Here is a 20,590-nt window from a genome sequence, read left to right as displayed (position 1 = left end):
GAGTTTCTCGGCATCCTCCTCACAGCACACACGCCCACCCAGCTTTGTGTCGTCTGCAAACTTGGAGATATTACATCTAGTTCCCTCGTCTAGATCATTAATATATATTGTGAATAGCTGGGGTCCAAGGACCGATCCCTGCGGTACCCCACTAGTCACTGCCTGCCACTCGGAAAAAGACCCGTTTATTCCAACTCTTTGCTGAGTTGTGAGGGGGATTCGGGAATAATCGTCGGGTGAATGCGAAGAGAGGCTGAAGGAAATCCAGTGGGTCTTCAGCGCGGCCATCTATGCCATCCTGCCAGCCAATGAGGTGTTCAGGTGCAGTCGGGCACCGGCCTGGTCAGGTTGGGTCGTTGCGGCCTGCTTATCCTTTTCCGGTTGAGCGCTCCGGACTTCGGGCGATGGCGACGGCGAGGGCGAGGGTGTCGGAGTGGGCGCGGCGCTCGTCTCCTCGCAGCCCCCCCTCTGCTGGCCCCGCTGGAGCCTCCTCAGCCGGCGTGCCCACTCGGCCCTCCAGGGCAGGGCCGCGCCGCCCCTGCCGGACTCCAGCCGGCGCTCCCACTGGCCCGGGGCTCCCGCCGGCGCTGGCGCTGGGCCCCCCAGCAGCAGGTAGGACCCGCCCGCCCTCAGGCGCGGGCAGCCGCAGTCCAGGTCCCGGGTAGGCACCCACAGGGGCCACCGCCCCCGACCGATCGGCCTCGCCGCCCGCTTGAAGACGGCGCCCACCGTGACGTTGAACCTCCACCAGTCGTCGACTTTGTCCGAACTGGCCACTCGGATCTGGATCACTGGCAGGAGGAAGCAGAGAGAGAGTTGGTCAAAATTGAGAAGAAGTGATCACTGCATCGCTTTGCCCCCAATCATCAGCAAAGTGATGGAAGGTGTCGTCGACAGTGCTATCAAGCGGCACTTACTCAGCAATAACCTGCTAACTGACGCCCAGTTTGGGTTCCGCCAGGGCCACTCAGCTCCTGACCTCATTACAGCCTTGGTCCAAACATGGACAAAAGAGCTGAACTCAAGAGGTGAGGTGAGAGTGACTGCCCTTGACATCAAGGCAGCATTTGATCGAGTGTGGCATCAAGGAGCCCTAGCAAAACTGAAGTCAATGGGAATCAAGGGGAAAACTCTCCATTGGTTGGAATCATACCTAGCACAAAGGAAGTTGGCTGTGGTTGTTGGAGGTCATTCATCTCAATCACATGACATCACTGCAGGAGTTCCCCAGGGCAGTGTCCTAGGCCCAACCATCTTCAGCTGTTTCATCAATGACCTTCCCTCCATCAGAAGGTCAGAAGTGGGGATGTTCGCTGATGATTGCACACTGTTCAGCACCATTCGAGACTCGTCAGATACTGACGCAGTCCGTGTCCATATGCAGCAAGACCTGGACAACATTCAGACTTGGGCTGACAAGTGGCAAGTAACATTCGCACCACACAAGTGCCAGGCAATGACCATCTCCAACAAGCGAGACTCTAACCATCTCCCCTTGACATTCAATGGCATTACCATCGCTGAATCCCCCACTATCAACATCCTGGGGGGTTACCATTGATCAGAAACTGAACTGGACCAGCCATATAAATACTGTGGCTACAAGAGCAGGCCAGAGGCTGGGAATTCTGCGGCGAGTGTCTCACCTCCTGACTCCCCAAAGCCTTTCCACAAGGCACAAGTCAGGAGTGTGATGGAATACTCTCCACTTGCCTGGATGAGTGCAGCTCCAACAACACTCAAGAAGCTCGACACCATTCAGGATAAAGCAGCCCCGCTTGATTGGCACCTCATCCACCACCTTCAACATTCACTCCCTCCACCACCGGCGCACTGTGGCTGCAGTGTGGACCATCTACAAGATGCACTGCAGCAACTCACCAAGGCTCCTTCAACAGCACCTTCCAAACCCGCGACCTCTACCACTTAGAAGGACAAGGGCAGCAGACGCACGGGAACATCACCACCTACAAGTTCCCCTCCAAGCCACACACCATCCTGACTTGGACCTGTATCGCCGTTCCTTCACTGTCGCTGGGCCAAAATCCTGGAACTCCCTCCCTAACAGCATTGTGGGTGTACCTACACCATATGGACTGCAGCGGTTCAAGAAGGTGGCTCACCACCATCATCTCAAGGGCAATTAGGGATGGGCACTAAATGCAGGCCTAGCCAGCCAGCGATGCCCACATCCCATCAATGAATTAAAAAAAAAACTCCTCCATCCTTTATTGCAAGGGGGTTGGAGTATAAGAGTGAGGAAGTCTTGCTCCAATTGTACAGGGCCTTGGTGAGACCACACCTGGAGAACTGGGCACAGTTCTGGTCTCCGTATCTAAGGAAGGAGATACTTGCCTTGGAGGCGGTGCAACGAAGGTTCACTAGATTGATTCCTGGGATGAGAGGGCTGTCCTATGAGGAGAGATTGAGTAGATTGGGCCGATACTTTCTGGAGTTTAGGAGAATGAGAGGTGATCTCATTGAAACATACAAGATTCTGAGGGGGATTGACAGGGTAGATGCTGAGAGGCTGTTTCCCCCTGGGCTGGAGAGTCTCGAACCAGGGGTCACAGTCTCAGGATAAGGGGTCGGCCATTGAGGACTGAGATGAGGAGGAATTTCTTCACTCAGAGGGCGGTGAATCTTTGGAATTCTCTGCCCCAGAAGGCTGTGGAGGCTCAGTCGTTGAGTATATTCAAGGCTGCGATCGATAGATGTTTGCACTCGAGGGGAATCGAGGGATATGGGGATCGGGCGGAGAAAGTGGAGTTGAGGTCGATGATCAGCCGTGATCTTATCGAATGGCGGAGCAGGCTCGAGGGGCCAAACGGCCGACTCCTGCTCCTAGTTCTGATGTTCTTATCCCCTCCCGTCTCTTTGCCCCCTCGCTGGCGGGAGGGGGGTCACGGGTCTCCACATGGGCGCTGACCCCTCGCTGGGGGGACGGGACCCTCCCGTATCTCACCCCAAAGGGGCCCGGTTCTCCGTGTGCGATCCCTGGAAAGGGGAAAGTCGACCGAGGGAGGAGGCACCAAAGCGCGAGCCTATCTCCATTCGAACTCCGCCACTCCCCACACCCAACCGAACACACTCACACGCGCACACTCACAGACCCCGAAGCCCCAGCGGCCACAGAGGCCCAAGTGGGCCACATTCCAGACTCCAGGATAACAGCAGGGTCGAGGGTCATTCCAGGACCTCGAAGGTCAGAGGTCAGGCAGCAAGGTGCTCACCATAGTCCTTCCTGCAGTATTCCTTCAGATCCATCCGGAAACTTCCGCTGGAGGGCGTGCAGTGCGACTCACAGCCTGTTCCTGAGAAAATCCACAACAAGTGAGGTTACCTCATTACTGTCCCATCAAACACTCCCAGGGCAGGTACAGCATGGGTTAGATACAGAGTAAAGCTCCTCTACAATGTCCCATCTAACACTCCCAGGGCAGGTACATCACAGGGTTAGATACAGAGTAAAGCTCCCTCTACACTGCCCCATCAAACACTCCCAGGGCAGGTACAGCACGGGGTTAGATACAGAGTAAAGCTCCCTCTACACTGTCCCATCAAACACTCCCAGGGCAGGTACAGCACGGGTTAGATACAGAGTAAAGCTCCCTCTACACTGCCCCATCAAACACTCCCAGGGCAGGTACAGCATGGGTTAGATACAGAGTAAAGCTCCCTCTACACTGTCCCCATCAAACACTCCCAGGGCAGATACAGCATGGGTTAGATACAGAGTAAAGCTCCCTCTACACTGTCCCATCAAACACTCCCAGGGCAGGTACAGCACGGGGTTAGATATAGAGTAAAGCTCCCTCTACACTGTCCCATCAAACACTCCTAGGGCAGGTACAGCACAGGGTTAGATACAGAGTAAAGCTCCCTCTACACTGTCCTGTCAAACACTCCCAGGGCATGTACAGCACGGGGTTAGATACAGTGTAAAGCTCCCTCTACACTGTCCCATCAAACACTCCCAGGGCAGGTACAGCACGGGTTAGATACAGAGTAAATCTCCCTCTACACTGTCCCATCAAACACTCCCAGGGCAGGTACAGCATGGGTTAGATACAGAGTAAAGCTCCCTCTACACTGTCCCATCAAACACTCCCAGGGCAGGTACAGCACGGGTTAGATACAGAGTAAAGCTCCCTCTACACTGTCCCTGTAGTGTATGTAACGTTCCACCTTTAAGAGAACTATTTTAAGGGTTGCACTACTTTATCTTGGCTACTGTATACTGTAATACTGGTGGTGACCACACCGGTATATAAGTGCTGTGTAAGGATTTATTGGGCAGATTCGCCCTGACCTTCGAATAGTAAAGTCCTGTTAAATTTACTCTTGTAGTCTGTGTATTAATTCACCATATAACCCACAGACTTTACAGTGGCGACAAGTTCGATCTTACCCTGCGGCAGCGATACATCCGAAGCAGTTAACGAGCGTCGAGAGGAGGCACCCGCCCTCGTCATTCTGCTGAGAGAAGACTCGAGTCTGCAGAGCAAGGAAGAAGGAAGAATTCAGACATGAAGCCTTCCATCAGCAACAGGCAGTGATCGTCCCTTCTGCCACGGTGGTGAGTGAGCCGATCAGCCACGAGAAGCAAGTCGGCCACGTTGACTGTGAGTAGGGGGAAAATAAATGAAAAGAACGGAGGAAGGGCGGTGAACTCGACCACGGTCGGGGGGGAAAGGAGCCGGACAGAAGTCGGGCCCAGAGGCAATGAGACTGGGGCAGCGTGGGGCACGGAAGCCACGGTGCAAGCGGGAACGCAGCCGGTGTGAGAGACCGGGCTACCAGCGGGAACGCAGCCGGTGTGAGAGACCGGGCTACAAGCGGGCTGGGAGACGCAACAGCGTCGTGAGACAGCTCGACCGCGACCGGCGAAAGGCCGGGCAGCTACCGAGGCCGCGAGGCGCTGCGACCGGGATCGTAAGGCGCGGGAAGAAATAAAAATAAGAAACCGCGGCGAACTCAGCCGCAGCCGGGGGAGGAAAGGACCGGACTGCGAGAGGGCTGGGAGGCGCGATTGGAAGCCGCTGAGGGAGAGACAGAGCCCGAGCGAGCGGGAGAGACAGAGCCGAGCGAGGGAGACCGAGGAGATTCAGCCAGCGGCTGGAACTGTTCGCCGTCAACGGGTTGTCCCCAGCACCGGTTGCCCTGCCGAGAAAAGGGAACAAAGAACGCACTGAAGCCGGCGCGCAGGCTGCGAACCCCGAAAGCCAGCGGTCGTCGCCCGAGGGAAAAGCTTACCCCTCCCGCCAGTAGGCGGAGAAGAAGACAGGAGTGGGAAACCGCCATTTTGAAAGTGGGCGGGGAAGAAGACAAGCGCGGGAAACCGCCATTTTTGGAAAAAAAAAGTTAAAGAAAAATTTCGTTGTTGTTTCTCAGGAAGATTGTGAAGATGCCTAAGCGTGGCAACATCAACGAATTCGATTCTGATGTGGAAGATTGGACCACGTATGTAGAACGCATCGAGATATATTGTAAGGTCAATAAGATAGCAAATTATGATAAAGCTCTAACCTTACTAAACTCAATGGGTGCGAAGACATACGGGTTATTGAAGCATCTCCTATCACCAGCTAAACCGGCGGATCAGTCTTTCGCTAATATTGTTGCTGTCCTGAAGGATCATGTGAACCCCACACCGCTGATGTTAGCGGAACGAGCTAAATTTTACGGGAGAACGCAACTAAAGGAGGAAAGCAACGTGGAGTACCTGGTTGAACTGCGTAGGCTAGCAAAATACTGTCAGTTTGGGGTAAATCTGACAGAGGCACTGAGAGACAAGTTCGTGTGCGGGATGTCGAAGGAAGGAACACAAAAGCGACTGCTCGAAGAGAACGATCTTACACTTGATAAGGCTGTCCTTATTGCAGCATTGCACGAAGCCGCAGCGAGAGGCACGGCGGAAATGCAGCTGAAGACAGCGGTACTCAGTGTGGATCAAATGACTTCAGATACAACTAAATGTTACCGTTGTGGGAAGACAACACACGACCAGAACCAATGCTGGTTTAAAAACCAGGAATGTAGAAAATGTGGCAAACTTGGTCACATAGCTAAAGTATGCCGGTCAGGAAAGAAGACCAGCAACAATAAGTCACCGCAGAAGAAGTACAGAAAGGTGCATAAGGTGACTGTGAAGAGTCCAGATGAACTGAATTCGGATTCAGACCCCAACAGCAAGGAACTGGGTAGTCTGAGGATTCACAATGTGAGTAAAGAAGCTGACCGACAAACTATCTGGGTCACACTGCAGATTGCAAAAGTCCAAGTGAAGATGGAAGCGGACACCGGATCGGCATTGACGGTCATGAATAAACAAGATTACAAAAAGTTATTCAAACATATTCCCCTACGGGATACGGAGATAGTATTGCAGACATACACGGGGCATAAAGTATACCCCATCGGAAAGATAAAAGTCAAGGTGAGACACAAGGGCAAAGATCACCAAGGAATGGACTTATATGTACTACCCGAGGGAGGTCCACCACTTCTGGGACGGGAGTGGATCAGGAAAATAAAGATAGACTGGCACTCACTAAACACAATGACGGTAGATTTCGGAAAGAAAGATGTCAAACCTGAACGGTTGTCCAGAATATTGGACGAGGCTAAAGAGGTATTCCAGCAGGGACTGGGAACACTGAGAGGAATTAAGGCAAAAATCAAGATTGCAGAACATGCAAGCCCAAAATTTTTCAAAGCCAGATCGGTACCTTACGCGATACGACCTGCTGTGGAGGCAGAACTGGAAGAGCTTGAACGTGCAGGGGTACTGTCGAAGGTGGACTGGAGTGAGTGGGCCACGCCCATTGTTCCCGTCATGAAGTCTTCATCAAGTAACAAGCCAGGGGGACCGGGGAAGGTCCGCATCTGCGGAGACTTCAAGATCACAGTTAATCCGGTGCTTCACACGGTACAATACCCACTTCCGCGGATTGAGGATATCTTTGCTTCATTGTCTGGCGGGAAACACTTCACCAAGATAGACCTGGCACAAGCATATTTACAGATGGAGGTCGAGGAAGAGTCACGCCAGTATCTCACAATCAACACACACAGAGGCTTGTATCGTTATAATAGACTGGTTTTTGGAGTAGCTTCGGCTCCAGCAATTTGGCAGAGGGCCATGGAGCAGGTCTTACAGGGTATTCCAAGCACTCAGTGTTACTTGGACGATATCCTGATTACGGGAGAAGACGAGGAGGAACACCTCACAAATTTGAAACTGGTGCTCACCAGGTTGAAGGAATATGGCCTTCGAGTTAATCGCCAGAAATGTGAGTTCTTCCAGAAACGGATCTCGTACTGCGGTCATGTCATTGACCAAGAGGGGCTGCACAAGTCACCTGACAAGATCGAAGCGGTCATGAAGGCCCCCGCTCCGGAAAACGTATCACAGTTGAGGTCGTTTCTGGGGTTGATTAATTATTACCATAAGTTTCTGCCAAATCTATCCACGGTGCTGCATCCGCTGAATGCTCTGTTGCGGAAAGAAGTACCATGGAAGTGGAGCGAGGACTGTAAGAAGGCCTTTCGCAGAAGCAAGGCGTTGATTACCTCTGAGGAAGTGTTGGCTCACTTCAACCCAACGCTACCTCTTCGTCTAGCTTGTGATGCTTCCCCTTATGGTATTGGAGCTGTACTCTCACACAAGTTACCAAATGGCTCGGAAAGGCCAGTCGCATTTGCGTCCCGATCATTGACCTCCGCTGAGCGAAATTATGCTCAGATAGATAGGGAGGCTCTCAGCCTTGTGTGGGGAGTAAAGAAATTCAATCATTACCTGCAGGGCAAGAAGTTTACATTGCTGACAGACCACCAGCCGTTGGTGTCCATATTCAACCCTAACAAGGCCGTTTCCACTATGACAGCACAAAGGCTACAGAGGTGGTCCGTTCTACTAGGGGCACACCAATATGACATCGAATACAAAAGGTCCAAACAGCATGGAAATGCTGATGGGTTATCGCGCCTACCGTTGCCAGTGGAAGAAGAGGCGACCACAGTGGACCCAGTGGAGATGTTCCACTCAACCATAATGGAATGTCTACCAGTAACAAATTCCATGATCGAAAAGGAAACAAGAAATGACCCGACTCTCTCACGAGTCTACGATTTAACGGTGGAGGGATGGCCAGTACATGGCGAACCAATGCTGCCAGCATTTTCGCACAGAAGAGAACAGCTGTCAGTGTGCCGAGGAACCTTGATGTGTGGATCTAGAGTGGTGATTCCACCCAAACTCCAGCAGAAAGTACTAAAGGAGCTTCACGAGGGGCATCTGGGTGGAGTGAAAATGAAGAACCTAGCCAGAGCGTTTGTGTGGTGGCCAGGTATTGATGGAGACATCGAAGAAATAACCAAGAGCTGTCTAGGATGCCAGAAGGTCCAAAACGCGCCACCACAAGCTCCTCTGCATCCATGGGAGTGGCCCTCATCTCCATGGCAAAGGGTACATATCGACTTTGCTGGTCCATTTATGGACTCAATGTTTTTAATCGCGGTGGATGCGCACTCCAAGTGGCCGGAGGTAATAAAAATGTCCTCCACCACCACGGAAAAAACCATCACAGTATTAAGGACCATATTTGCCAGGAATGGGCTGCCGGAACAGATCTGTTCTGATAATGGACCGCAATTTGTGTCCGAAGAATTCAGGAAGTTCTTAAAAAGCAATGGGGTCAAGCACTATACGTCCGCCCCATACCATCCCGCCACCAATGGATTAGCTGAAAGGTTTGTCCAGACCTTCAAGAAGGCCATAAAGGCCATGGGTAATGAAGACATAAATCTACAACATAAGGTAGATAACTTCTTGTTGGCATACAGGAATGCAACACATGCGGTCACAAACCAAACTCCCACCATGATGTTTTTCAATAGAAGAATAAGATGCCGGCTGGATTTGATTAAGCCAAACGTCAGAAGGGACGTAGAGAACCGGCAATTTCAAGGCATGAATGAAAGGCCAACTAGATCCTTTCAGATAGGTCAACAAGTTTTGGCCCGGGACTACCGTACCGAGAAATGGCAGCCGGGAACTATTGGAAAAAGGCTAGGACTGTTGATGTATACCGTGGACATTGGTGAAAGCATAATAAGGCGCCATGTTGACCAGATCATAGAATCATCCACAAAGGCCCAACCTACTCCACAACTCTATACGTCTAATGTTGAAGCAGAGATACCCAGAGCATCTACCTCCGATCCGGTAATACTGGAATCCGATGAACCTGAAACGGTCCTTCAAGCCGAATCGACCTTGCCAGAAGAACCTACTACACCACCGAAAACGACTACACCACCGAGGCGTTATCCGGACAGAGTCCGGAAGCCTCCAGAGAGACTGAATCTGTGAACTGTTTCACATAAAGTTATATATATGTTAAGATGTTATATTAATGGGAATATGTATATATTAACCTAAAAAGGGAGGATTGTAGTGTATGTAACGTTCCACCTTTAAGAGAACTATTTTAAGGGTTGCACTACTTTATCTTGGCTACTGCATACTGTAATACCGGTGGTGACCACACCGGTATATAAGTGCTGTGTAAGGATTTATTGGGCAGATTCGCCCTGACCTTCGAATAGTAAAGTCCTGTTAAAGTTACTCTTGTAGTCTGTGTATTAATTCACCATATAACCCACAGACTTTACAGTCCCCATCAAACACTCCCAGGGCAGGTACAGCACGGGTTAGATACAGAGTAAAGCTCCCTCTACGCTGTCCCATCAAACACTGCCAGGGCAGGTACAGCACGGGGTTAGATACAGGGTAAAGCTCCCTCTACGCTGTCCCATCAAACACTGCCAGGGCAGGTACAGCACGGGGTTAGATACAGAGTAAAGCTCCCTCTCCACTGTCCCATCAAACACTCCCAGGGCAGGTACAGCACAGGGTTAGATACAGAGTAAAGCTCCCTCTACACTATCCCATCAAACACTCCCAGGGCAGGTACCTGGACTACACTCCCTCCCACCCCGCTACTCCCACAGCTACCTGGACTACACTCCCTCCCACCCCGCTACTCCCACAGCTACCTGGACTACACTTCCTCCCACCCCGCTACTCCCACAGCTACCTGGACTACACTCCCTCCCACCCCGCTTCCTGTAAGGACTCTATTCCATTCTCCCAGTTTCTCCGCCTCCGCCGTATCTGCTCCGACGATGCCACCTTCCACACCAGTGCTTCAGACATGTCGTCCTTTTTCCGCAACCGAGGATTCCCCTCTACCGTGGTTGACACGGCCCTCGACCGTGTCAGTTCTATCTCCCGCACCTCTGCTCTCACCCCTGCCCCTCCCTCCCGGAACCACGATAGGGTTCCCCTTGTCCTCACCTTTCACCCCACCAGCCTCCACATTCAACGGATCATCCTCCGGCATTTCCGCTACCTCCAAAGTGATCCCACCACCAAACGTATCTTCCCCTCCCCTCCCCTTTCAGCATTCCGCAGGGACCGCTCTCTCCGAGACACCCTAGTCCACTCCTCTATCACCCCAAACAGCCCTTCCCCTTCGCCTGGCACCTTCCCGTGCAAGCGGAGGAGATGTAACACCTGCCCCTATACCTCCCCCCTCCCCACTGTCCAGGGCCCCAAACACCCCTTCCAGGTGAAACAGCGATTTACTTGTACTTCTCGCAATCTAGTATACTGTATTCGCTGCTCACGATGCGGTCTCCTCTACACTGGGGAGACCAAACGCAGATTGGGTGACCGCTTTGCGGAACACCTCCGTTCAGTCCATAAGGGTGACCCCGAGCTTCCGGTCGCCTGTCATTTTAATTCACCGCTCCATTCCCACTCGGACCTCACCGTCCTCGGCCTCTTGTATTGTTCCACGGAAGCTCAACGTAAACTCGAGGAACAGCACCTCATCTTCCGATTAGGCACTCTGCAGCCTTCCGGACTCAATATCGAGTTCAACAATTTCAGATCATAAGCTCGGCCCCCATTTCATTTTCTCTTGTAATTGTTCCACTCCTTTCCCCCCCCCCCCCCCTTTCCTTTTGTTTCTCTCTCACACCTGGCAGCTATCTTTTGCCCTGCCAGTACACTTTACACCTAATCCCAGCCTATTACCATCTCGTCTAGCTTCTAATCTCTTTTACTTCTTTTGTTTCTTTTATTCTTTTGTCCGATCGCAGCCCTGCCTCTGATCTAGTTTCTTTTCTTTTCAGTTTTGAAGAAGGGTCCAACCCGAAACGTCAACTCAAATTTCTCTCCACGGATGTTGCCTGACCTGCTGAGTTTTTCCAGCATTTTCTGTTGTTATTTCGGATTTCCAACATCTGCAGTATTTTGCTATCGTACAGGTACAGCACGGGTTAGATACAGAGTACATCTCCCTCTACACTGTCCCATCAAACACTCCCAGGGCAGGTACAGCACGGGGTTAGATACAGAGTAAAGCTCCCCCTACACTGTCCCATCAAACACTCCCAGGACAGGTACAGCATGGGGTTAGATACAGAGTAAAGCTCCCCCTACACTGTCCCATCAAACACTCCCAGGACAGGTACAGCATGGGGTTAGATACAGAGTAAAGCTCCCCCTACACTGTCCCATCAAACACTCCCAGGGCAGGTACAGCATGGGGTTAGATACAGAGTAAAGCTCCCTCTACACTGTCCCATCAAACACTCCCAGGGCAGATACAGCACGGGGTTAGATACAGAGTAAAGCTCCCTCTCCACTGTCCCATCAAACACTCCCAGGGCAGGTACAACACGGGTTAGATACAGAGTAAAGCTCCCTCTACACTGTCCCATCAAACACTCCCCGGGCAGGTACAGCACGGGTTAGATACAGAGTAAAGCTCCCTCTACACTGTCCCATCAAACACTCCCAGGGCAGGTACAGCACGGGTTAGATACAGAGTAAAGCTCCCTCTACACTGTCCCATCAAACACTCCCAGGTCAGGTACAGCACGGGGTTAGATACAGAGTAAAGCTCCCTCTACACTGTCCCGTCAAACACTCCCAGGGCAGGTACAGCACGGGGTTAGATACAGAGTAAAGCTCCCTCTACACTGTCCCGAGCAAACACACCCAGGGCAGGTACAGCACGGGTTAGATACAGAGTAAAGCTCCCCCTACACTGTCCCATCAAACACTCCCAGGGCAGGTACAGCATGGGTTAGATACAGAGTAAAGCTCCCTCTACACTGTCCCATCAAACACTCCCAGGGCAGGCACAGCACGGGGTTAGATACAGAGTAAAGCTCCCTCTCCACTGTCCCATCAAACACTCCCAGGGCAGGTACAGCACGGGTTAGATACAGAGTAAAGCTCCCTCTACACTGTCCCATCAAACACTCCCAGGGCAGGTACAGCATGGGTTAGATACAGAGTAAAGCTCCCTCTACACTGTCCCATCAAACACTCCCAGGGCAGGCACAGCACGGGGTTAGATACAGAGTAAAGCTCCCTCTCCACTGTCCCATCAAACACTCCCAGGGCAGGTACAGCACGGGTTAGATACAGAGTAAAGCTCCCTCTACACTGTCCCATCAAACACTCCCAGGGCAGGTACAGCACGGGGTTAGATACAGAGTAAAGCTCCCTCTACACTGTCCCATCAAACACTCCCAGGGCAGGTACAGCACGAGTTAGATACAGAGTAAAGCTCCCTCTACACTGTCCCATCAAACACTCCCAGGGCAGGTACAGCATGGGTTAGATACAGAGTAAAGCTCCCTCTACACTGTCCCATCAAACACTCCCAGGGCAGGTACAGCACAGGATTAGATACAGAGTAAAGCTCACTCTACACTGTCCCATCAAACACTCCCAGGGCAGGTACAGCACGGGTTAGATACAGAGTATAGCTCCCTCTACACTGTCCCGAGCAAACACTCCCAGGGCAGGTACAGCACGGGTTAGATACAGAGTAAAGCTCCCTCTACACTGTCCCATCAAACACTCCCAGGGCAGGTACAGCACGGGTTAGATACAGAGTAAAGCTCCCTCTCCACTGTCCCATCAAACACTCCCAGGGCATGTACAGCACGGGTTAGATACAGAGTTAATGTGTTGACTCTTGTCTATTACCTGTTATGGATGAGGTGCTGTTCAGTGGCGTCATTGATGTCACCTCTGGTATTCCTGGAAATAAAATAATATATCTGTGTCAAATTCCCCACCTCCTTTGGAATGCAATGTTGGTGATCAGAGATTGCACTGAACTCTCCTTACTTAGCTAGCAGAAGCAGTTTGGATTAGCAATGCTCTCTCAACTGTATCTGGGAAGTTAGGAACAGGAGGAGGCCCATTCAGCCCCTCGAGCCTGTTACACAGGAACAGGAGGAGGCCCATTCAGCCCCCTCGAGCCTGTTACACAGGAACAGGAGGAGACCCATTCAGCCCCCTCGAGCCTGTTACACAGGAACAGGAGGAGGCCCATTCAGCCCCCTCGAGCCTGTTACACAGGAACAGGAGGAGGCCCATTCAGCCCCTCGAGCCTGTTACACAGGAACAGGAGGAGGCCCATTCAGCCCCCTCGAGCCTGTTACACAGGAACAGGAGGGGGCCCATTCAGCCCCCTCGAGCCTGTTACACAGGAACAGGAGGAGGCCCATTCAGCCCCTCGAGCCTGTTACACAGGAACAGGAGGAGGCCCATTCAGCCCCCTCGAGCCTGTTACACAGGAACAGGAGGAGGCCCGTTCAGCCCCTCGAGCCTGTTACACAGGAACAGGAGGAGGCCCATTCAGCCCCCTCGAGTCTGTTACACAGGAACAGGAGGAGGCCCATTCAGCCCATCGAGCCTGTTACACAGGAACAGCAAGCAATAAGGAAGGGAAATGGCATGTTGGCCTTTATTGCAAGGGGGTTGGAGTGTAAGAGTGAGGAAGTCTTGCTCCAATTGTACAGGGCCTTGGTGAGACCACACCTGGAGTACTGGGCACAGTTCTGGTCTCCTTGTCTAAGGAAGGATATACTTGCCTTGGAGGCGGTGCAACGAAGGTTCACTAGACTGATTCCTGGGATGAGAGGGCTGTCCTATGACAAGAGATTGAGTAGATTGGGCCGATACTCTCTGGAGTTTAGAAGAATGAGAGGTGATCTCATTGAAACACACAAGATTCTGAGGGGGATTGACAGGGTAGATGCTGAGAGGCTGTTTCCCCCCTGGGCTGGAGAGTCTCGAACCAGGGGTCACAGTCTCAGGATAAGGGGTCGGCCATTGAGGACTGAGATGAGGAGGAATTTCTTCACTCAGAGGGCGGTGAATCTTTGGAATTCTCTGCCCCAGAGGGCTGTGGAGGCTCAGTCGTTGAGTATATTCAAGGCCGAGCTCGAGAGATTTTTGGACTCTCGGGGAATCGAGGGATATGGGGATCGGGCGGGGAAAGTGGAGTTGAGGTCGAAGATCAGCCATGATCTTATTGAATGGCGGAGCAGGCTCGAGGGGCCGAATGGCCGACTCCTGCTCCGAATTCTGATGTTCCCTCCCTCCCTCCTTTCACTCTCTTCCTCTCTCTCCCTTCCTCTCCTCCGTCCACCCTCCCTCTCCCCTTTTCCCCCCTTCTCTTCTCTTCCCTTGCTTCCTGCCGCTATTTCGTGAGGTTGGGTGTCAGGGTAGAGAAAGGCAGCACGAGGCTTACGTGTGCAGGGGAACAGGACGAGCTGGCTCTGCTGATAGCCAGAGGCGCACCGCTGGCACTTCAAGCCACCCACGCCGGTCTTGCACGGGCACTGCCCTGTGGTGCGATGGCAGACCGGGTTCAACGCGCCCACTCGGTGACACTGGCAGGCTGAATGGAAGAGACAAGGAGATAGAGAAAGGTCAGTTAGCCAGCAAACACTCCCAGGGCAGGTACAGCACGTGTTAGATACAGAGTAAAGCTCCCTCTACACTGTCCCATCAAACACTCCCAGGGCAGGTACAGCACGGGGTTAGATACAGAGTAAAGCTCACTCTACACTCTCCCATCAAACACTCCCAGGGCAGGTACAGCACGGGTTAGATACAGAGTAAAGCTCCCTCTACACTGTCCCATCAAACACTCCCAGGGCAGGTACAGCACGGGTTAGATACAGAGTAAAGCTCCCTCTACACTGTCCCATCAAACACTCCCAGGGCAGGTACAGCACGGGGTTAGATACAGAGTAAAGCTCCCTCCACACTGTCCCAGCAAACACTCCCAGGGCAGGTACAGCATGGGTTAGATACAGAGTAAAGCTCCCTCTACACTGTCCCATCAAACACTCCCTGGGCAGGTACAGCAGGGGTTTAGATACAGAGTAAAGCTCCCTCTACAGTGTCCCAACAAACACTCCCAGGGCAGGTACAGCATGGGTTAGATACAGAGTAAAGCTCCCTCTACACTGTCCCATCTAACACTCTCAGGGCAGGTACATCAAGGGGTTAGATACAGAGTAAAGCTCCCTCTACACTGTCCCATCTAACACTCTCAGGGCAGGTACATCAAGGGGTTAGATACAGAGTAAAGCTCCCTCTACACTGTCCCATCAAACACTCCCAGGGCAGGTACAGCACGGGGTTAGATACAGAGTAAAGCTCCCTCTACACTGTCCCATCAAACACTCCCATGGCAGGTACAGCATGGGTTAGATACAGAGTAAAGCTCCTTCTACACTGTCCCATCTAACACTCTCAGGGCAGGTACATCAAGGGGTTAGATACAGAGTAAAGCTCCCTCTACACTGTCCCATCAAACACTCCCAGGGTAGGTACAGCACGGGGTTAGACACAGAGTAAAGCTCCCTCTACACTGTCCCATCAAACACTCCCAGGGCAGGTACAGCACGGGTTAGATACAGAGTAAAGCTCTCTCTACACTGTCCCATCAAACACTCCCAGGGCAGGTACAGCACGGGTTAGATACAGAGTAAAGCTCCCTCTACACTGCCCCATGACTGTCCAATTCTATGACCCCTTGAACCCTCCACCAGAAATCCATCTGTCCCCCCAATACTCGCTCTCACGTACGTCTGCAGGCCTTCCTGTGTGTGAGGGGCTTCCTCAGGTCCCTGGTGTAGCCCACCGCGCAGTGGTGGCAATGGCGGCCGTCTGTCTTGTGCCGGCACCTCAGGCAGACCCCTCCGCTCCTGCGGCCTGAGGACTCGTAGAGTTCCCGACTGAAGCGGCAACGGGTCGAGTGGCGGTTACAGTCGCAAACTGCGCCAGCGCCCGGGGAAACAGAGAAGAAGAAGAAACACGCAAGTGACTCCGTTTAAACCTCAGCCTCGGCGGTGATGTTACACACTGGCTATTCGACCACGTGAGCCACGCACCATTCTAGCAGCAGGGGCCAAGTCTAGACCAATCATAGCACGCCTTCCGTTGGCCGGGCAGCACAACAGCACGGAGTCGGCTAGCACGGATCTAGTGCCTTTATGGAGTGTGATAAGCTCCTGTTTATTCAGCAGGGTAAGGATCGCTCACTGTGTAACTGTGCAGAGTCACTGTTTATTCAGGGTAAGGGTCACTCACTGTAACTGTACAGAGTCACTGTTTATTCAGGGTAAGGGTCACTCACTGTAACTGTGCAGAGTCGCTGTTTATTCAGGGTAAGGGTCACTCACTGTAACTGTGCAGAGTCGCTGTTTATTCAGGGTAAGGGTCACTCACTGTGTAACTGTACAGAGTCACTGTTTATTCAGGGTAAGGGTCACTCACTGTGTAACTGTACAGAGTCACTGTTTATTCAGGGTAAGGGTCACTCACTGTAACTGTACAGAGTCACTGTTTATTCAGGGTAAGGGTCGCTCGCTGTGTAACTGTACAGAGTCACTGTTTATTCAGGGTAAGGGTCACTCACTGTGTAACTGTACAGAGTCACTGTTTATTCAGGGTAAGGGTCACTCACTGTAACTGTACAGAGTCACTGTTTATTCAGGGTAAGGGTCACTCACTGTGTAACTGTACAGAGTCACTGTTTATTCAGGGTAAGGGTCACTCACTGTAACTGTACAGAGTCACTGTTTATTCAGGGTAAGGGTCACTCACTGTGTAACTGTACAGAGTCACTGTTTATTCAGGGTAAGGGTCACTCACTGTGTAACTGTACAGAGTCACTGTTTATTCAGGGTAAGGGTCACTCACTGTAACTGTACAGAGTCACTGTTTATTCAGGGTAAGGGTCACTCACTGTGTAACTGTACAGAGTCACTGTTTATTCAGGGTAAGGGTCACTCACTGTGTAACTGTACAGAGTCACTGTTTATTCAGGGTAAGGGTCACTCACTGTAACTGTACAGAGTCACTGTTTATTCAGGGTAAGGGTCACTCACTGTGTAACTGTACAGAGTCACTGTTTATTCAGGGTAAGGGTCACTCACTGTAACTGTACAGAGTCACTGTTTATTCAGGGTAAGGGTCACTCACTGTAACTGTACAGAGTCACTGTTTATTCAGGGTAAGAGTCACTCACTGTAACTGTACAGAGTCACTGTTTATTCAGGGTAAGGGTCACTCACTGTGTAACTGTACAGAGTCACTGTTTATTCAGGGTAAGGGTCACTCACTGTGTAACTGTACAGAGTCACTGTTTATTCAGGGTAAGGGTCACTCACTGTAACTGTACAGAGTCACTGTTTATTCAGGGTAAGGGTCACTCACTGTGTAACTGTACAGAGTCACTGTTTATTCAGGGTAAGGGTCACTCACTGTGTAACTGTACAGAGTCACTGTTTATTCAGGGTAAGGGTCACTCACTGTAACTGTACAGAGTCACTGTTTATTCAGGGTAAGGGTCACTCACTGTAACTGTACAGAGTCACTGTTTATTCAGGGTAAGGGTCACTCACTGTGTAACTGTACAGAGTCACTGTTTATTCAGGGTAAGGGTCACTCACTGTGTAACTGTACAGAGTCACTGTTTATTCAGGGTAAGGATCACTCACTGTGTAACTGTACAGAGTCACTGTTTATTCAGGGTAAGGGTCACTCACTGTAACTGTACAGAGTCACTGTTTATTCAGGGTAAGGGTCACTCACTGTGTAACTGTACAGAGTCACTGTTTATTCAGGGTAAGGGTCACTCACTGTAACTGTACAGAGTCACTGTTTATTCAGGGTAAGGGTCACTCACTGTAACTGTACAGAGTCACTGTTTATTCAGGGTAAGGGTCGCTCGCTGTGTAACTGTACAGAGTCACTGTTTATTCAGGGTAAGGGTCACTCACTGTGTAACTGTACAGAGTCACTGTTTATTCAGGGTAAGGGTCACTCACTGTAACTGTACAGAGTCACTGTTTATTCAGGGTAAGGGTCACTCACTGTGTAACTGTACAGAGTCACTGTTTATTCAGGGTAAGGGTCACTCACTGTGTAACTGTACAGAGTCACTGTTTATTCAGGGTAAGGGTCACTCACTGTGTAACTGTACAGAGTCACTGTTTATTCAGGGTAAGGGTCACTCACTGTGTAACTGTACAGAGTCACTGTTTATTCAGGGTAAGGTTCACTCACTGTGTAACTGTACAGAGTCACTGTTTATTCAGGGTAAGGGTCACTCACTGTGTAACTGTACAGAGTCACTGTTTATTCAGGGTAAGGGTCACTCACTGTAACTGTACAGAGTCACTGTTTATTCAGGGTAAGGGTCGCTCGCTGTGTAACTGTACAGAGTCACTGTTTATTCAGGGTAAGGGTCGCTCGCTGTGTAACTGTACAGAGTCACTGTTTATTCAGGGTAAGGGTCACTCACTGTGTAACTGTACAGAGTCACTGTTTATTCAGGGTAAGGGTCACTCACTGTAACTGTACAGAGTCACTGTTTATTCAGGGTAAGGGTCACTCACTGTGTAACTGTACAGAGTCACTGTTTATTCAGGGTAAGGGTCATTCACTGTAACTGTACAGAGTCACTGTTTATTCAGGGTAAGGGTCACTCACTGTAACTGTACAGAGTCACTGTTTATTCAGGGTAAGGGTCACTCACTGTGTAACTGTACAGAGTCACTGTTTATTCAGGGTAAGGGTCACTCACTGTGTAACTGTACAGAGTCACTGTTTATTCAGGGTAAGGGTCACTCACTGTGTAACTGTACAGAGTCACTGTTTATTCAGGGTAAGGGTCACTCACTGTAACTGTACAGAGTCACTGTTTATTCAGGGTAAGGGTCACTCACTGTGTAACTGTACAGAGTCACTGTTTATTCAGGGTAAGGGTCACTCACTGTAACTGTACAGAGTCACTGTTTATTCAGGGTAAGGGTCACTCACTGTGTAACTGTACAGAGTCACTGTTTATTCAGGGTAAGGGTCACTCACTGTAACTGTACAGAGTCACTGTTTATTCAGGGTAAGAGTCACTCACTGTAGCTGTACAGAGTCACTGTTTATTCAGGGTAAGGGTCACTCACTGTGTAACTGTACAGAGTCACTGTTTATTCAGGGTAAGGGTCACTCACTGTGTAACTGTACAGAGTCACTGTTTATTCAGGGTAAGGATCACTCACTGTAACTGTACAGAGTCACTGTTTATTCAGGGTAAGGGTCACTCACTGTGTAATTGTACAGAGTCACTGTTTATTCAGGGTAAGGGTCACTCGCTGTGTAACTGTACAGAGTCACTGTTTATTCAGGGTAAGGGTCACTCACTGTGTAACTGTACAGAGTCACTGTTTATTCAGGGTAAGGGTCACTCACTGTGTAACTGTACAGAGTCACTGTTTATTCAGGGTAAGGATCACTCACTGTAACTGTACAGAGTCACTGTTTATTCAGGGTAAGGGTCACTCACTGTGTAATTGTACAGAGTCACTGTTTATTCAGGGTAAGGGTCACTCGCTGTGTAACTGTACAGAGTCACTGTTTATTCAGGGTAAGGGTCACTCACTGTAACTGTACAGAGTCACTGTTTATTCAGGGTAAGGGTCACTCACTGTGTAACTGTACAGAGTCACTGTTTATTCAGGGTAAGGGTCACTCACTGTGTAACTGTACAGAGTCACTGTTTATTCAGGGTAAGGGTCACTCACTGTAACTGTACAGAGTCACTGTTTATTCAGGGTAAGGGTCACTCACTGTAACTGTACAGAGTCACTGTTTATTCAGGGTAAGGGTCACTCACTGTGTAACTGTACAGAGTCACTGTTTATTCAGGGTAAGGGTCACTCACTGTGTAACTGTACAGAGTCACTGTTTATTCAGGGTAAGGGTCACTCACTGTGTAACTGTACAGAGTCACTGTTTATTCAGGGTAAGGGTCACTCACTGTGTAACTGTACAGAGTCACTGTTTATTCAGGGTAAGGGTGACTCACTGTAACTGTACAGAGTCACTGTTTATTCAGGGTAAGGGTCACTCACTGTGTAACTGTACAGAGTCACTGTTTGTTCAGGGTAAGGGTCACTCACTGTAACTGTACAGAGTCACTGTTTATTCAGGGTAAGGGTCACTCACTGTGTAACTGTACAGAGACACTGTTTATTCAGGGTAAGGGTCACTCACTGTGTAACTGTACAGAGTCACTGTTTATTCAGGGTAAGGGTCACTCACTGTAACTGTACAGAGTCACTGTTTATTCAGGGTAAGGGTCACTCACTGTAACTGTACAGAGTCACTGTTTATTCAGGGTAAGGGTCGCTC

At 50.7% G+C, this 20,590-nt stretch overlaps 1 protein-coding gene across 1 annotated transcript in view; it reads right to left on the bottom strand.

The window, feature by feature from the left end:
- Positions 1-245: 245 nt before the first annotated feature.
- The window catches only part of LOC147084837 (netrin-3-like), a 37,347-nt gene continuing 17,002 nt past the window's right edge, over positions 246-20,590 (bottom strand). Inside the window, exons 3-6 of the mRNA XM_085979344.1 lie at positions 15,983-16,171; positions 14,634-14,783; positions 3,234-3,314; positions 246-791 (exon numbers count right to left, since the gene is read on the bottom strand). Coding sequence (XP_085835470.1) covers positions 289-791; positions 3,234-3,314; positions 14,634-14,783; positions 15,983-16,171 — 923 coding nt within the window. The 3' untranslated portion in view covers positions 246-288. The remainder of the gene's footprint in view (positions 792-3,233; positions 3,315-14,633; positions 14,784-15,982; positions 16,172-20,590) is intronic.

Source organism: Somniosus microcephalus, unplaced genomic scaffold (genome assembly GCF_052327205.1).
Source record: "Somniosus microcephalus isolate GS21.2 unplaced genomic scaffold, FLI_Smic_1.0 unresolved_chr9, whole genome shotgun sequence".
NCBI lineage: Eukaryota > Metazoa > Chordata > Chondrichthyes > Squaliformes > Somniosidae > Somniosus > Somniosus microcephalus.
This window is presented reverse-complemented; position numbering and strand designations above follow the sequence as displayed.